General features: G+C 32.5%; 2 protein-coding genes and 1 long non-coding RNA gene across 3 annotated transcripts; all 3 read right to left on the bottom strand.

Moving 5' to 3' along the window:
* Positions 1-716: 716 nt before the first annotated feature.
* LOC138341903 (uncharacterized) lies at positions 717-1782 on the bottom strand. The gene is made up of 2 exons (XR_011215006.1): positions 1429-1782; positions 717-1338 (listed from the first exon to the last, which is right to left on the bottom strand). It is a non-coding gene; the product is annotated as an uncharacterized lncRNA (long non-coding RNA).
* Positions 1783-2895: 1113 nt separating this feature from the next.
* Positions 2896-7229, bottom strand: RFP1 (E3 ubiquitin-protein ligase RGLG2-like). Its single transcript, NM_001279199.2, has 12 exons — positions 7122-7229; positions 6238-6575; positions 5289-5373; positions 5061-5201; positions 4848-4961; positions 4665-4762; positions 4396-4475; positions 4166-4271; positions 3945-4072; positions 3561-3825; positions 3379-3435; positions 2896-3286 (listed from the first exon to the last, which is right to left on the bottom strand). The coding sequence occupies exons 2-12, from the start codon at positions 6559-6561 to the stop codon at positions 3206-3208; spliced, it is 1479 nt and encodes a 492-aa protein (NP_001266128.1). The 5' UTR covers positions 6562-6575; positions 7122-7229; the 3' UTR covers positions 2896-3205.
* Positions 7230-11794: 4565 nt separating this feature from the next.
* Positions 11795-15158, bottom strand: LOC101258805 (uncharacterized). The gene is made up of 5 exons (XM_004231786.5): positions 14419-15158; positions 13684-13781; positions 13265-13573; positions 12257-12305; positions 11795-12106 (listed from the first exon to the last, which is right to left on the bottom strand). The coding sequence occupies exons 1-5, from the start codon at positions 14673-14675 to the stop codon at positions 12028-12030; spliced, it is 792 nt and encodes a 263-aa protein (XP_004231834.1). The 5' UTR covers positions 14676-15158; the 3' UTR covers positions 11795-12027.
* Positions 15159-15275: the final 117 nt, after the last annotated feature.

Genomic DNA, 15275 nt, shown 5'->3' with positions numbered 1-15275 from the left:
AAAAATACCTATAAATTTATGTTTTGAAAATGACTTCTTCTTTTTTTCGCGAGAGAGTATTAAATGCATGATGCATACATGTAGACAGTGATTTATTTTGTTATTATAATTATTTGTTTATTCTGATTTTGGTTTGCTGCTTATTCAAAACTATGTTTTCCACTCATTTTTTTTGTGGTTAACACATTTAGAATATCACTTCATATTGAAGTTGACCAATATGCCTATTTGCTAAGTTCGATGACAACAAACGAAAATGATCAAAAAAAATAATGAAATTAGTACGTTTTGAGGTATGAATGATCACTATCTTTCAAATTGAGTACGTCTCTTATAAGTTATTCTTGTATCTATCAAACTGAATATTTCTTCTTTTGAGAAAGGAGCAAGTTAGGAAGTCTGATATTATGTCACAGCAATTTGCAAATCTTAAATCCTTGTCTGTATACAGTACTGTACGTAATTACTTTTGCCAACCCCCAACACCTACCTATCTGTGTTCTGTAATCATCAAATCCAAAAACTTGTAATCGCCATTAACATTCATCATCTGGGAAATTAACCATGGCATGTCATAATGCTTTCGATTTATCCTAATTAATTCGAAATCAAGTATTTTGGCTCGTGGAGTTCACCCAATTTATGATGAAGTTCCATTAAAATCAATAACAAATACAAAATCATTACCTAACAATGAGAATGTAAATGACTCCAAATTGTAACAGAGGGTGAAAATTTATATTTTTGTTTGGAAAACAACGAGTTAAAAGATCGGCGTACACACTATCTTCTCAGACCAGATTGTTTGTTTGTTGTTGTAGTAGAGATCAGGCAAATGCGAAGCTTTTACCATAAACTCCAAATATTCAAAGATACTTTAAGAACATAATGAAATGAATAGATGCTAAAACTAATCATAATACCTAGCGGAACCTAATCTATTAGGCAGGTAATCAGCTCTCGGATGGGGAGATTTGGGATTTTGGGCACAAATTTTCAATGGAGTCGGAGAGACGTGCATAAACATGTAATTTCCAGCAAAAAGATCCCCAAAATGTGACTGGCTTTCCTTCAACCTCCTCAAAATTTTATCCAGTGCGGCCACGATTATTCTAGATTTTCTCCTTAAGAATTTCTTCAAGTTGGGTACCTTAATCCTCAATCGCTTCCTCAGATGCACTTTTCTGAACGAAGAGGGCTTTCTCCTAAGTTGCCCAATCACCTTTTCTCTCAGGTTTATTAAATCAATATCTCCATCTTCCAAGTAGCTGCTTTCTTCTTTGAGTTTCTGGTACGGAATCCGATGGACAGCGGTGTATGACATTTCCGATAGACGAGCTGAAACAAACAGAGTACTGAAAAGGTTAGAACAAAGTGTATCCATCAACCTCATTCTCTTTAATAACAAGTTAAAATATACTCACATACTTAACTAGAAATCTCGAATTGAACTTCTTTCAAAAGAGAGATTGTTTCGAGTCTTGCTTGACCCGAAGCTCTGTAAATGGAAAAAGCTCAAGCGATTTTTCTTTCACTATGCGCTTGTGAGCAATTATATGGAGAAAAATGTTAACGATAGTAAAAGAAAATTATTTACGCCATCAATGTATTTATCATTGATGATTGAGTAAATATATGGTGTATGTATGTCATTAACGCACAACTACATTGTGGGGTTGTAGGTATGCAGTTTGTTGCGTGCATTAAATGCAATTGAAACACCACCTAAAACGGAGCTTGTGGATAAGTAAGTAGCACAGGAAGATAACTGTTCACGTCACTAGAGAGGCACAATCAAAATTTTAACGCAATATATTATTTAATTGAAGTATCTTTTTTGAGTTAGCACTTGTGGGGCTAAGATTCTTTGTTTGTTTTACGATATAAAGAGATTAAGTAATGGAAGAATTGTTGAAAGGGAAATTTTCTTTCTTAAAATCTATACCAGAAAAAACAGATTAGTTTGTAGTACTTGTGAATATAATATAAGTATCTTTTATATGGACCATGCTCCATTTTTCTTGTTACCCACTACCATTTAGTGCAAATTAAATATTTATTGTGCAGTGCACACACAATAGAATCTGTAAAAAAATTTTACCTTTCAAATTTTACTTATACAATCAAATAGGTTGTAGTGAATCGTGATGCACACACATATAGGGCCACATTTGTAATAAAAAGCAAAAGAGTCGACTTCATAGATTATTCTAAAATAGATGAATCATTTAACTGTATTTAATTGCTTCTGTTCCAAATTGTGAATTTCATTATTTTATTTTATAGCCTCTAGACATTGTTGTAGCAAGGAGAGTGCCTACACTTTGTTTAGGCATGTGGGGATGTAAATAATTGAGATGGTACGGAAGGGTAAAGCTATTAAATAGTCATATTCACAGAGTAATTTGAAAACTAATAATTTAAGAGAATAAAATGCGTCAAAATTAAATAAGAAGCCTTGTAATATTCTATCTATTTCGACAACGAAAGAAATTCTGCTTGAACAACATCCAAATCATTTGGTTAATGTTAGACTTATTTCCAATTTCATTTCTCTTTCTTATCTCTTTTTATATATATTATATAGTGTCTGACCAACTTGCTTGCTAATACTATATCCACTTAAAACTTGGACAAAATGAGAAACAATCAATACCATACTACTTTTGTTTCCGCTGAGGTGTAAACCCAAAAACTCGCTATTCTCCTCACTTCATCGACCACTAGACCCCTCCTGCTTACCTCTCATAAGCAACATATACCAAATAATCGTGTCCACCAAAATGATCGGATAGAAATCACCTTCTCGCTCGCTCTTATGAAATATTCTTGTTCCTGAATCACATTCTTCTTTGTTTGCACATTCTCTGGTGGAAAATAGTCGGTACATATTGACAAATGGCAATGTATTAGGTCTAGTATCAGCACAAGACTCTTTAAAGGTCACTGCACAATAAACAGTTGATTTACAGACAATTTGAATCTAGGGATCTTATGCTTCTATAGTTGGAAGTAAAGTAATTTGGCAAAAGCAAAACACAAACAAGAACCAAGCCATGTACAGAAGGAAATTTGCATTAGCACAAGGCCAAAGCCATATCCAACAAATAAAAAAATCAGCTTCATCACCATGGTTTCACATCCAAACTGATCAAAAAGCATTGCAGGTTGGAATAGCAAAAGGAATCAGGGCAAAACAAGCAGCTCAATAGAGCTTTATTCTGGTTTGAATTGAACTTCGACATATTGGGCAATTCTCAAGCGCTCTCCCACACTCACAACATGTCTGCATCAGCAACACGACAGTGTTAAGTCACAACAACGTTTAATTTCCTCAAAACATCAGGCCTGCTTAATGGGAGGAGAAAAAAAAGGTACCTGATGCCCACAGCCAAAGGCCATGTCTTTTGGGTTAGTAAGACAAATGGGGCAAACCTGCACAATGATGGAAAACATTCATTCCAGAGAACACGCACAGTTTATTTGTAAAACCAGCAACAGAAGATCAAAAGAAATTGAAAAATGCAGCATTATAAAGCAAATGTGAGTTTATGGTTTACCTGATTGTCATAGGTAGAACTGGGAGCAGTGTAGGGCGAACTCGGAGCAGATGGAGCATTGTCAACTGGGCGAGCACTGTCGTAGTAAGAACTTGAAGTCGGCTGAAAATGTGGTTCTGCATCTGCAGGGCTTCCATAACCATAATACGAGCTTGCAGGCTGCTGAAAACTTGGTGCATGTGAGGTCTTTGAACCACCGACAGAACTTGCCCCATACATAGGAGGAGGAAGAGCTACCCTATTGACAGATTTTCCACTTTGTCCACTGCAATTAAGAAATTAGAATATGTCATCACCTACAACTTGACAGGGGAGGTCAGGAGAGACGTATAGCAGAATGAAAACAAAGAAATACATGAATAAATAGGCAGAGTGGAATCTGACCCCAGTAAGTTAAGTTCCATCGTCGCTTTGTATTGTGAAGGGATTTCCATCAATGCTGAAAGCGCAAACTCCGTCTCCTTTCGAGATTGAGGCACATTTTTGGCCATTATGTCCGTGAAATTGACGAACTAGCAAAATAAATTAGCAATTAAACCACATAAAAGGAAAATGTTCCTAGACAAGCAATAAGAGACACCACAATCTAGACCACCACCACCAACCTGGAAATTATCGAAGTCCCTAGCAGGAATATTATCATCAAATTCCTTCATCATATCCCACGGTCCATCGCCAACCCCAACCAGTATAATTGACAAGGGAAACTTGCTGCACGAAATAAGACAATGCACTGTGGAGTTTGAGCATAAGTATGAAAAAGCAGCATGTAACAGAACTAAAAGATTTTACAAATACGAATGCCAGTCAGCACAGGGAAACTAGAGGCAAGTACCTTGCTTGTACGATTGCATCCACCGTTTTCTGCTCCTGCGGACTTAATTGTCCACGGCCAGTATCAACACTTCTAGTTACCTGAACAGATACAGAAATGACAGTTAAAATATACAGTTGTAACACACTCAAATATGACAACCAAAAAGAAAATCCAACTAACTCATGCACTATGCAACTAAAGTTGAAGTTGATCTGTGCCAGTGTACTATTCGTTATTGTTCTTGTCTTGAATTCAGACAGAGATGTAGATTGATAAAAACATATTACCTGCCCATCTGCAATGATTAATAGAACATGGTACTGGCCTCCACTCTGCTCAACTATTGTCATGGCCATTTCAATGACCGGGGCGAATGATGTTGGTCCTGTAACAAAATGCGAAGGAATCTAAGTGAATTGGATCAATTACTGAGTCTAAAGCAGTAGAATTGGTTGTAGTAGAATTTAAACCTGCAAGCTTCAGCTGGGGGACAATTTCTCTGTAACGAGACAGAACTTCCTCAAAACCATTACAAAATCTTTCATTGGGAAAGAAACTGAATACATCTTGATCATGAGTTGATGCTGTCAAAAAATTATCCACATGAACAAAACATTAATCTCGTACTGAGCATATCCGAAGAGAAGTTTTATGGATTAAAAAGAGAAGGCTCATAGAGTTACCATCTCCGAATCCAAAACAAGGAATCAAGTTATCCTCATCAAATGCCGCTAAGGTTTTTCCAATTATGGAAATGGCTTGCTCATATGGGTTCAAATTCTGCCCAATGTGATGTAGACTCCGATTACTAAAAGACCTCTTACCTAAAAAGCATATGCCCACTTTAGACTATTGAAAAACATAGCATGCAACTGACCAGAGAGGCACGAAACAGAAGAAAAAAACTTAACCTGTCCATTCATTACTCTTGGTGAAATCAATACCCACAATAAGATTCGAAGACTCCAAACCAGCTCGTGCAAGGGCTTCAGTCACCTGATTAAAAATAAAATTGCATTTTTGTCATACATAGTGTTTTCATCATAAAAAATTATCATATATAAAAGGTGAAAAATCATGAGCCAATGTCCTTAAAAGGGGGTCGTTAAAATTTAAAAATTCTATGGTTCTTATAGTGTCCACTTCTCTTGATCTGTTAAGTAAAGCATCTGATATTAAGATTAACAATAATCAAAATTACACCTCTATGGAAGTAGGAGAGATTAAAAAAAGTAAAGCTTTTCAAAGGTAGCATCTTCCGGCAGTTATCTGGTCTATCATCATTCACCCCCTTCCCCCCTTCTATTTCCATATGCAGTCTTATTTCCAGCATCGTTGAAAATAGTGTCTATGATGTTTTAGTGCTTGCACACACGTAGAAAATTAAGATGATAAAAACTTCATGCATCCCATATTTATAACCCTACTCCTAAATAGCTTTTCCTAATTCAGTTGTCAGACATACCTTAATAACATTAATGGGTGAATGCAACTGCATACAGCATAATATGTAGGCATTAGAAGTAGTACTACAACAATAATATATTCCGTATAATCCCACAAGTGGGTCTAGATAGGTAGAGTGTAAGCAAACGTTACTCTACAACGAGCTATTTCCTTGAGACCTTCGACTCAAGTAGCACATCTCAAAGCAGTTTTATATGGTAATGAAAGCAGTAGCTAAGGAAAACATAATATGATAACTGAAGAAATGAAAACAACATGCGCTAGAAGTACTAAATTCAGAATTATGATGGAGTGAATCACAATGCTAATAGTAAAGTCTAAAAGGCTGGCAGAAAAATAATAGAGAATTGCTGAAAACATCCAAATTGCTTCATACTTATCTCTAATCCATACCTCATCCAGGGAATTATAATTGTCTGCAATCCTCGAGTATCTCCGATCAAGCCTTGGTCGTGGAGCATGAGTATGAGTCCGAGATTCATGTTCATGAGAAGCATAATTCTGTTGGGGTTGTGAAGAATAATTGTGTTGGTGCTGTGGGGGATAATTCTGTTGGGATGGTGGTGGTGGTGCATAAGAAGGAACAGCCGTCTGCTGTGAGTAACTGTAACTATCTTGAGGATAAGCAGTTTGAGGATAATCGTATTGATTCCAAGAGGAAGATCGAGTCGATGAAGCTTGCCTCCAACTATCCTCTCTTGAACTCTTGCCACCCATCAAAGTCAACTTATCTACAAAATTACTAACTCCCTTAAGCCAAAAAGAAAAAAAGACAACTTTTTTGTTTTGTTCCACAATACAATCAATCAAAAAGGCCTGTCAAAATCAATCAAAAAAAAAAACCCAAATGATACACCAATAATCTGAATCTGTTATCAAGAATGGTTTTTTATATTTACAAACAACTGAAGTTTCTGGATAGGTTGTGAATCTTGAATATTACTTCACGCGGCAGGGGCAGGTTAAGAAGAGAAAGGCGGCTATCAAATTGAGACTTGTAATCATTCAAAACCGACTCAATATAGACTTTGGCTCTTCTACATTGTCCTTTTACAAGCTACGCAATTACGACAGCAGGATAACAGTAAGAAACAAGAGAGAAGACACGTTAACACTAAAATAATACAAACCCAAGACGTAAAATCAACCATAACTTCCATGGGAAGTTTTTAAAAAAAAACCCAGAAAATGACAGTCAATTTAAGCAACGGGTTTCACATTATTCAATCGAAAATTGAAGAGTCAAAAGGGTAAATAGAGAGGGACAAACCACATACCTTAAAAACAGAGGATGTGCAGCAATTGGAGTTGTGGGGTTTAAAAACTTGTGATTATTGGATTCTAATGGTGGATCGAATCGAATCTGTTTGAAAAAAAATTGCAGTATCAGAAAGGGAATACACTTTTTTTTTTTCTATATAATTAAAACAGTATGTGAGTTAAAAGTTTTGTGTAGACACATGGAAGTTTCGTCGTTAGGTCACGGATGAAAAAGTTGGGTTTTTTTTCAGTGCAAAAATGATTAAAAAGTTGGGTTACTTTACTTTCTTTAAATACCATCATATTATTATCAATTAGATAGGGTCCAATGCCTCTACCACCTCTTATTTTAATTCCCATGCTTTTACTTTTGTTTTTCTTGTGCCGTCTCATCCTATTTTTCATATAGAATTATTCATATTATTCCTTGTCTATTAATTTTATTTAGTATCAATATTTAAAAAAAGCCGTATTTTACTTAGTATAAGGTGAGGCATAAGGCTTGAGACGTGGGACGTAAGTTCTATAAATCTTTAAATTTTTAATTTATAATATAGTATAATAATATAATAACACAAAATTATAAAAATTCATCAATAGTTTGAAATAATTACAAAATATGATTAAAGAAATTCATAGAAAATAAAACTTTTAACATAATTATATAAGTATAAATAATCTAACATCTTAACTTTCTAATAATAATAAAATCATTATTTCTAAACAATCATTTCGATCATGCTATACATTTTACCCTTATAAAAGAGAATAATCAATAAAACTTAGTAGTGTAATAAAAACATCATCCCATCATGAATATAAATAAAATTATTTTCAAATAACTAAATAAAATGTGATAATTTTGAGACATATGATACAATCATGAAGACCAAAATCACATATGATGAAAAAAAATCGCTACATACTTTTAGAAGAAATGTTATTTAATATATAATCACCTTCACAATGTTATGAAATAGTAATGATCCGATACTACAACTTGTTATTTAGTTACTCTCAATCTTCTTTTCTCTATAGAATAACAACTTATTAAGCTTCTTTCATTTATCCAACAATTATGAAGGTCAATACAATATTAACTAATGGTTTTAATACATAATTGTGCAAGATCTGTCAGGCGAGTCTCAAACGTTGAGCGTTGTGCGTGCTTAAGGCATATAGTCAGGCGCTTAAGACATAGATCTTATAGAATCAAGTCTCACACTTCAATATTAGGGATTTTGCTAGAGCTCCGCCCAGGGCGAGTCCTAATAGAGTCTTTAAAACATTGTTTAGTACTATTTTATATATTAATATTTTGTTATAGATTTTTTATTTAAATTGAAGGTCTACCAAAAATAATTTAGGAAAAAAATTTACTTGGATGAGTATCTTTTTAATAAATAATTAATTATTTTAGCGATACTTTTTATTTGTTACTATTTATAGCAATATTATAATCTGTAATATGTATTAAAAGTGAATTATGTATTCAGTATTTATGTATTTTAATTGTTTTAAAACATATTATGCTTGTTTGTTAAGAAATTGATACATTATATTAAAACGTGTGATAAATATATTATCCAGTAATAAAACTTGTATTATATGTGTTTTATAAATCATTCCATAAAGGTATTAAAAGAGATAAGTAAAAAAAATAAATTTAATACTATGAATGATATTTTTTTTCTTAATATAGTATATGTATTAGTATCTTATACTGCCTCCATCTCATTTTATGTGTCATCTCTTTCTATAAATAGGTGGACCACAATACTTGTCATTTTATAAAATTTATGCATAAATTATCATATTTTGCTTATTCTACTCGTAATAGAATAGTTAATTAATGTTGAAAATAAATTCATCATTTATTATAAAGTTGACTTAAAAAAACATTAAATAAACATAAAAAAATAAAATTACATTATTTTTAATACAAATATAAATTAAAAAAATAACATATAAAATCGAATGAAAAAATTAAATTTTATATAGATATAATCATTTTAAATTTTCGCTTATAAAAATTACGCGGTATACCTTAATTGTTGTTGTTGTCCCGTCTAATCATGAATTGCGGACTACTTGTGGGGAGAAATAGTTGAAAAATCATTAGATAGGGAATATATTAAATTATTGGGACTAAATAAATGCAAGAGTTAAGTAATTTATTGGTCAAACTAATCTTTAAATTTCAAGACAATAATTAGCGGTCAAAGTAATGTTAAATCTGAAAATATTGAAGTATTTAAAAGTCAAAACTTTTCTTTTCCACGAAATGTTAATTAGTCTCCTTTATTAATAAAAATGTTGTTAATAGCACCCTTAATTAAAAATAGTGATTTCTGTGTCAGTTTATCAAGTATATAATTTTTAAAGTATTTTAAACGCTGATCTTTAAATATTTCATTAATTTTATAGTAATTATTATTAGCCGCTCTTAAAAGTTACAGAGCATTAAGTTATTCATAAAGGGAATCTTTCCTTTTAGCTCTTGGATGAGTTTGTTAGATGTTTTTATTCCTTTTTGAATTAATTTAAAGTTGCTTAAACTTTGAAAATAGTGGGAAAATTTAGTATAGAAAATGAAAAAAGTAATTGAATTATGCAACTTAATTAAGTACATGTTGTTGCAACAACAAAAGGTAGTTTATCCTCCCCTGCCTTTCTTTTTGTCTTTATTCTTTAAAATATGCCGTGAATTGCTCCAACTACATTCATAAAGTAATCATCATGTAACTTTGAGAGACTTTTTTTTAAACAATATATTTTTTGGTAGATCATTTACACTTGTCTATTTTCATGATATATTCGTAAAAAAATAAATTGCATAATGATGCATATAATTTAAATTGTCTAAAATTAAATTCATTAATAGTTCATTTTATGCTGATATTTCCTTTTATTGTTGTTCCGTGTTATTTCTTCCGTCGCATTTTTATATGTTATTATTTTCTATAAATAGTTGATCTGTAATACTTGTCATTTAATAAAATTAATGCATAAATTATCTTCTTTTTTTTAATCCTTTGTGAGATATTCGCCTTAAAAATTATACATTTGACCAATTTAGAAAAGTTAAGTAAATGATTCACGTTCATTGATTAAATTAATTAATTAAAATAAATTAATTCATATTCATTAATTGAAAACTTGAGTGTAAAAAAAATTAAATAAGGATAGAAATGCAAAGTTACATTATTTCTTAATGTAATGTAAAGTAAAAATAAAATACATAAAATGAGACAGATGGAGTATTTCGTTCGCAAGTCAATCTCAAAGATATGTGAAATAGAGCCGAAATTTGAGAACAAAAAACATAATTGAAGAAAATAATTGGTCAAAATTTAAAACTAATATTAAAATGCAAGAAAATCTGTAATGGTTGAAGTGTGAAGTAACATAAATTGCACCTTTATCCATAATGAGAAAAATAAATACAACAACTGACGTGACAATTGAATTTTTTTTTTTTAGATTTTTGTTATTTAGCATAGAAGAGAGTAGAGACCCTGGCTCACGCCATTTCCTTTCAAGTCCAAAAAATTATAACTAAAATTAATTGTTAGGCAACAAGTATCCTGCTATACTATGATATTAAATTATTAATTTTTTATTTATATTAGCGATAATTATAAATTAAATTCTTATACTTTTTAAGAGTAAATCTGGCAATAACAGGAAATTGCTTATCTTTTTCCTACCCCATTTTTTTTATTGCCTTTCCATATTTTTCTCCTTTAAAGAGAAAAAAAGAAAAAAGGAGAAATATGCTTGATTATTATTGTACATGACTTTCGATCTCAAAGTTGTGTGAAAAAGCAGACAAGTTAAACAGTTGTTTTTTATTCTCCCCAATCATTTCCTCTTTAGTCTTAAAATCCGGCAATATCCAAGGAATAAAAGTACCAAACGTTGTTAAGGTCCATCTTAATTCAATATTTTTTTGTACGAAATATAAGTACATATGTGAAGAGTAAATTAAAGACTCATAATTTATAGTATAATTAGTCTAGTTATAAGAACCTTATAGGTAGAACTATTTTTATGAATAGGCAAGACCTTTCTGTTTATTCATATGATGAATAATTTCTACATGGTGTCATCCTTTCTAGGACAATATCATGGTTTTGTTACGACTTTTTCAGAAAAAAAACATATTATATTATTTGTAATAATGACTTGAAAGTTTTGCAAAATATTCCATTTTCAATTGTTACTTGGTAGCTACGTCTCTCGTAATCTTGTAATTATAAAATGCATATTATCTTGCCGTGCACATGATACTAATAATATGTGATCTTTCAGAGAAGGTGCTAAGCACTAAATCAGATTCATTGTTTGGTTTGAACTTTGAATCAATCAAATAGACTGACGGACTGTATATATCAATTTGTCAAATACATAAATCAAACTAACATATTTATGGAAAAAAAACATAATTTGTTATGTTTCATTTTAAAAATTAGACCAGGCTACATTTTTGACAATAACTTATTCAAATCTACTAAATACCGGTGTTTGGATTCTCGTAAGAGAAGACATGTGAATAAAGAAGCCATGCTAATGCTAATGTCATGTGAACTTCTTTTCTGTCCTTTCCTATCAAAGTTTCTTCTTTTTTGAGGACGACAATATCACGGTTATAGCATGACTCTCTCCAAAACTCACACTACACATAATATTTTTCAAGTATTCTACAATGTTGCTACTTTTTTTACTAATGGTTCTTTCAATGTCTCAACATAATAGTCCGAAAATTAATCAATACATGTGTTGACGCTCTAACTGTAAGAAATTTCTTCCTACAGTAACACAATAGTAAGGAAAATAAAGAAAAGCTAAAATGAAGCAAGCAGTATACAACTAAACCCAAGATGATAACAAAATTTGTAATGCTTTTTCAGAGGAAAAATATCATGTAGCACTGGTCTTCTTCTTTTTCTTCCTTGAGGCAAAGCTACTGGGTCCAATCTCAAGGGACATGCGTTTTGCCCTGCCACAAAACAAAAATTTGACTTCACATGTTAAATTTAAATGTTCACCCAGTTTCTGCATATAATTTTTAAATATAGAGGGGAAGGGTATGGTGGTCAACACAAAACGTGTGGCAGGAGACATCAAAACATTGACAGAGTAACCATACCGCTTGGAAAGCTCTCCGGTGTCATGATTTTCCTCTTCAGTTCCTCCATCTGATCGCATAAAATGTAGTAAGATTTTTCATGCATTCACCAAATCAAATTCAATAGGCACTTATACTGATAATTGACAAACACACACCCAAGCCGTTAGCTGTTAAGTGAAACCTCAATACCATATATATGCTTACTGAATTCAAAGAGCTCTATATCATATGCAGTATGGCCTTTATATATTTTGTTCTAACAATTCGCTTTAGAGAAGAAAACACGATGACTTCTTCATGAAACATATATATGAGAAGGAGAAAAAGGAATGACTTTTCTCACATTGGAAGGCAAATATTTATCGAACACCTCTGAAAGTAGATAAAAGAGCTAATGTTGAGCTCCATCAGATTTATGTTTATAATATTCAAGGAGCATGCATTGCAATTCACTAGCCGTGAAGTATGAAACAATATATTTAGCACAGAAAAAAAGCAGAGACAGATTACACATTCAATTCACAGGTTTGATTGTACAAGAACAGTGTTAAGCTTCTGCCCTACCATCGCCAAATTTGCATGCAGTGTAGGCATTAATGTATCAATCTTACATACAGCCTAAGGTAGGGATAAGACTGTGTACACACCAACCTCTCCAGACCCCACTTGTGGTATTATCTAGGCATGTAACAGAGGCGAATCTAAGATTTTTTCGAATATGGGTGCACCAAGAAAAATTTATTAAGTGGGGGAATTGATCTTCAGTCCTCAAGGTCAAAAGCTCAACACTTAACCATGTGGACCCACTAGACTTTTTCTAGTACAGGTGCCATAATATAATATTATACAAATTTGAGAAATTTATACATAAAATATCTAATTTATGAAGAGACCACGAGCATTTTTTGCCTCTAAATTCGCCACTGAGTATGTTGTTGTTGTGACCTAACATACAAAGATATACGTGGGATTTTTGGCAATTTCCACCCTTAAAGTTTACGATTACTAATAAGTAATAACGGATACCTTGCCCAATAGCATCTTCTTCTTCTTCTTCTGATTCCGAACCAGATCCCCATCGATCACCTCCATCATCATTGTCCCAGCGAGCACCAACTGGAGGCATCCAAAACTCATCATCATCTTCAGAGCCACTGTTCTTTCCAGAAGAATCCCTTATTTCAGATATAACCTTGCTAGCATCTTCTATTTCTTTCTTTTTGTTTTTCTTTTTGTCCCGACGATTGGCTTTGCTGTCCGTCTTCTTAGCCGCTTCATTTTCTACTTGCTTTTCTAGCCCTCCATTTTCCATTTCAGTTTCAGTTTCCTTTTTCTCTGTTCAAAGTAGTGCATGTATCATAAGTGGTACTCAGTAGAATGCGCAAGAACATAATATACATACACAAACATCTCAATAAACAAGTAACTGGGGACTCATAACAAACCTAACATTCTGAGAAAGCGCTTTCCACTCATGTGTTTCCATATATGCTCCTCTGACTTATTAACTGTATCTCCTGTTAATTTACATATCAACTTTGACCTGCACGAATTGCATAACAAATTACGCCAGAGATTAAATTAGCATAAGAACAATAGGAAAATACACATATATCAGATTTTCCTCCATAATTTCCAAGAAATTTTGCGCCTAGCGTGCAACAAATGATCAATTTCTCTGTTGTACATCAAAAGTATTCCACTAGATTGCTACAAGTTACAATTCAAACAAACATGTCATACTAAGGTCATACGCTGTATATATGCTTTAAATTGAATTCCAATGTATATCCCATTATGATTATTAGAATGATGAACCTCATGATATATCCGGGTGGATTTTTCAGGCAAAAGGAAATAAAAGGGCAGCCTGGTGCACTAAACTCCAGTTGTCTTATTTTATATTTGTAAACTCTTCTCCCTTGATTGCTTGAGAGTGCAATGTATTGTTATAATGACAAAGGTTGAAATAACTATGACTATTTCTAGTGCAATCGTATTCAATAGTTCCAATTTAACTATTTTTCCCTCTTTGTAGAGAAATTCATAGGCCAAATTCGGAGGATATAATACCTACTACAGTACTAGGCATTTTTTTTTTGGAACCAGAGGATGCATTGACTCTAGCAGTGATTAGCGTTTGCATATAAAACCCTAGTAGTAGAAATAAGGACTATTACCGATTGAGAGGATCTTGGTTAAACATATTGAGAGGAGGTTTATTCTTAGAAAGTGCAGCATCAATTAGACCCAAGCGGCAGTGCTTGCTGTGGGCATAAGAGTCCCTAGCGTGTTCCGGCAGCTCATGCCCTGTTTGAACGCATTTGAAGCGGCCATTCTCCAATTTTTTGAAAGTCGGATTGCCCAGAAGCTTGTAACCTTCTTTTCCAGTGGATCCATCTCCTCCTTCTCCTACTCCACTTGCTTTCTTCCCCATAGCTTTCTTCGCACAGTTGAGTTGAGTTTCCGTTAGGGCAAAGCACACCGTTTAACTATACCCAAATTTCTTTTTGAACCCCCACTAGAATAACAAATACGAAATACAGTCCCTTTGCTTTTCCAAATTTTGTTTTAGTTCTTTCATATTTTTTGTTTTGGCATAGAAAAATAAGGAGATGACAATTTCTTTCTTTTTCTTTTGGCAACAAAAGCTTTATATATCAGTATTTTTCATTTTATTAGATACAATTTTCTTTTTCGTTATTTTTTTTTAAAAAAAATATCCTCTCTCTATTATTAGGTGATTGAAAAGATTAATTATAGTGGAATATATTGTTCTTAAATTTTAATGATATTTTTATTTGTTCGATGATGTTTTTATTTTTTACATAATACAGTTTTCAATAATGAAGATTTTGCTTCCAGGCTATTTGAACATATTTCAATAAAGACAATGATTTCTCAATTATATTTCAACCAAAAAAAAGTGAACATGTGATGCCTCCTTTAAAGATAGAATCAAATTTCTTGTACTAGTAACTGCAAATGATTAAATAGGTAGTGACATTAAAGAGATAGTGAAGTCATAATTTCAAAA

This window comes from Solanum lycopersicum, chromosome 2, assembly GCF_036512215.1.
Source record: "Solanum lycopersicum chromosome 2, SLM_r2.1".
Classification (NCBI taxonomy): Eukaryota; Viridiplantae; Streptophyta; class Magnoliopsida; order Solanales; family Solanaceae; genus Solanum; species Solanum lycopersicum.
The sequence above is the reverse complement of the archived record's forward strand: the minus strand, read 5'-3'. Positions and strand labels throughout refer to the sequence as shown.

Bases quoted from the DNA above. Each gene is read 5' to 3' on its own strand.
- RFP1 (NM_001279199.2), bottom strand. From the start codon at position 6,561: ATGGGTGGCAAGAGTTCAAGAGAGGATAGTTGGAGGCAAGCTTCATCG. The intron at 4,962-5,060 runs GTAACTCTATGA...ATTTTTTGACAG, and splicing joins TTGTTTTGGATTCGGAGATG to CATCAACTCATGATCAAGAT. The intron at 4,476-4,664 runs GTAATATGTTTT...GTATCTGTTCAG, and splicing joins TAATCATTGCAGATGGGCAG to GTAACTAGAAGTGTTGATAC.
- LOC101258805 (XM_004231786.5), bottom strand. From the start codon at position 14,675: ATGGGGAAGAAAGCAAGTGGAGTAGGAGAAGGAGGAGATGGATCCACT. The intron at 13,574-13,683 runs GTTTGTTATGAG...TACTTTGAACAG, and splicing joins GCGCTTTCTCAGAATGTTAG to AGAAAAAGGAAACTGAAACT. The intron at 12,107-12,256 runs GTATGGTTACTC...GTTTTGTGGCAG, and splicing joins ACCGGAGAGCTTTCCAAGCG to GGCAAAACGCATGTCCCTTG.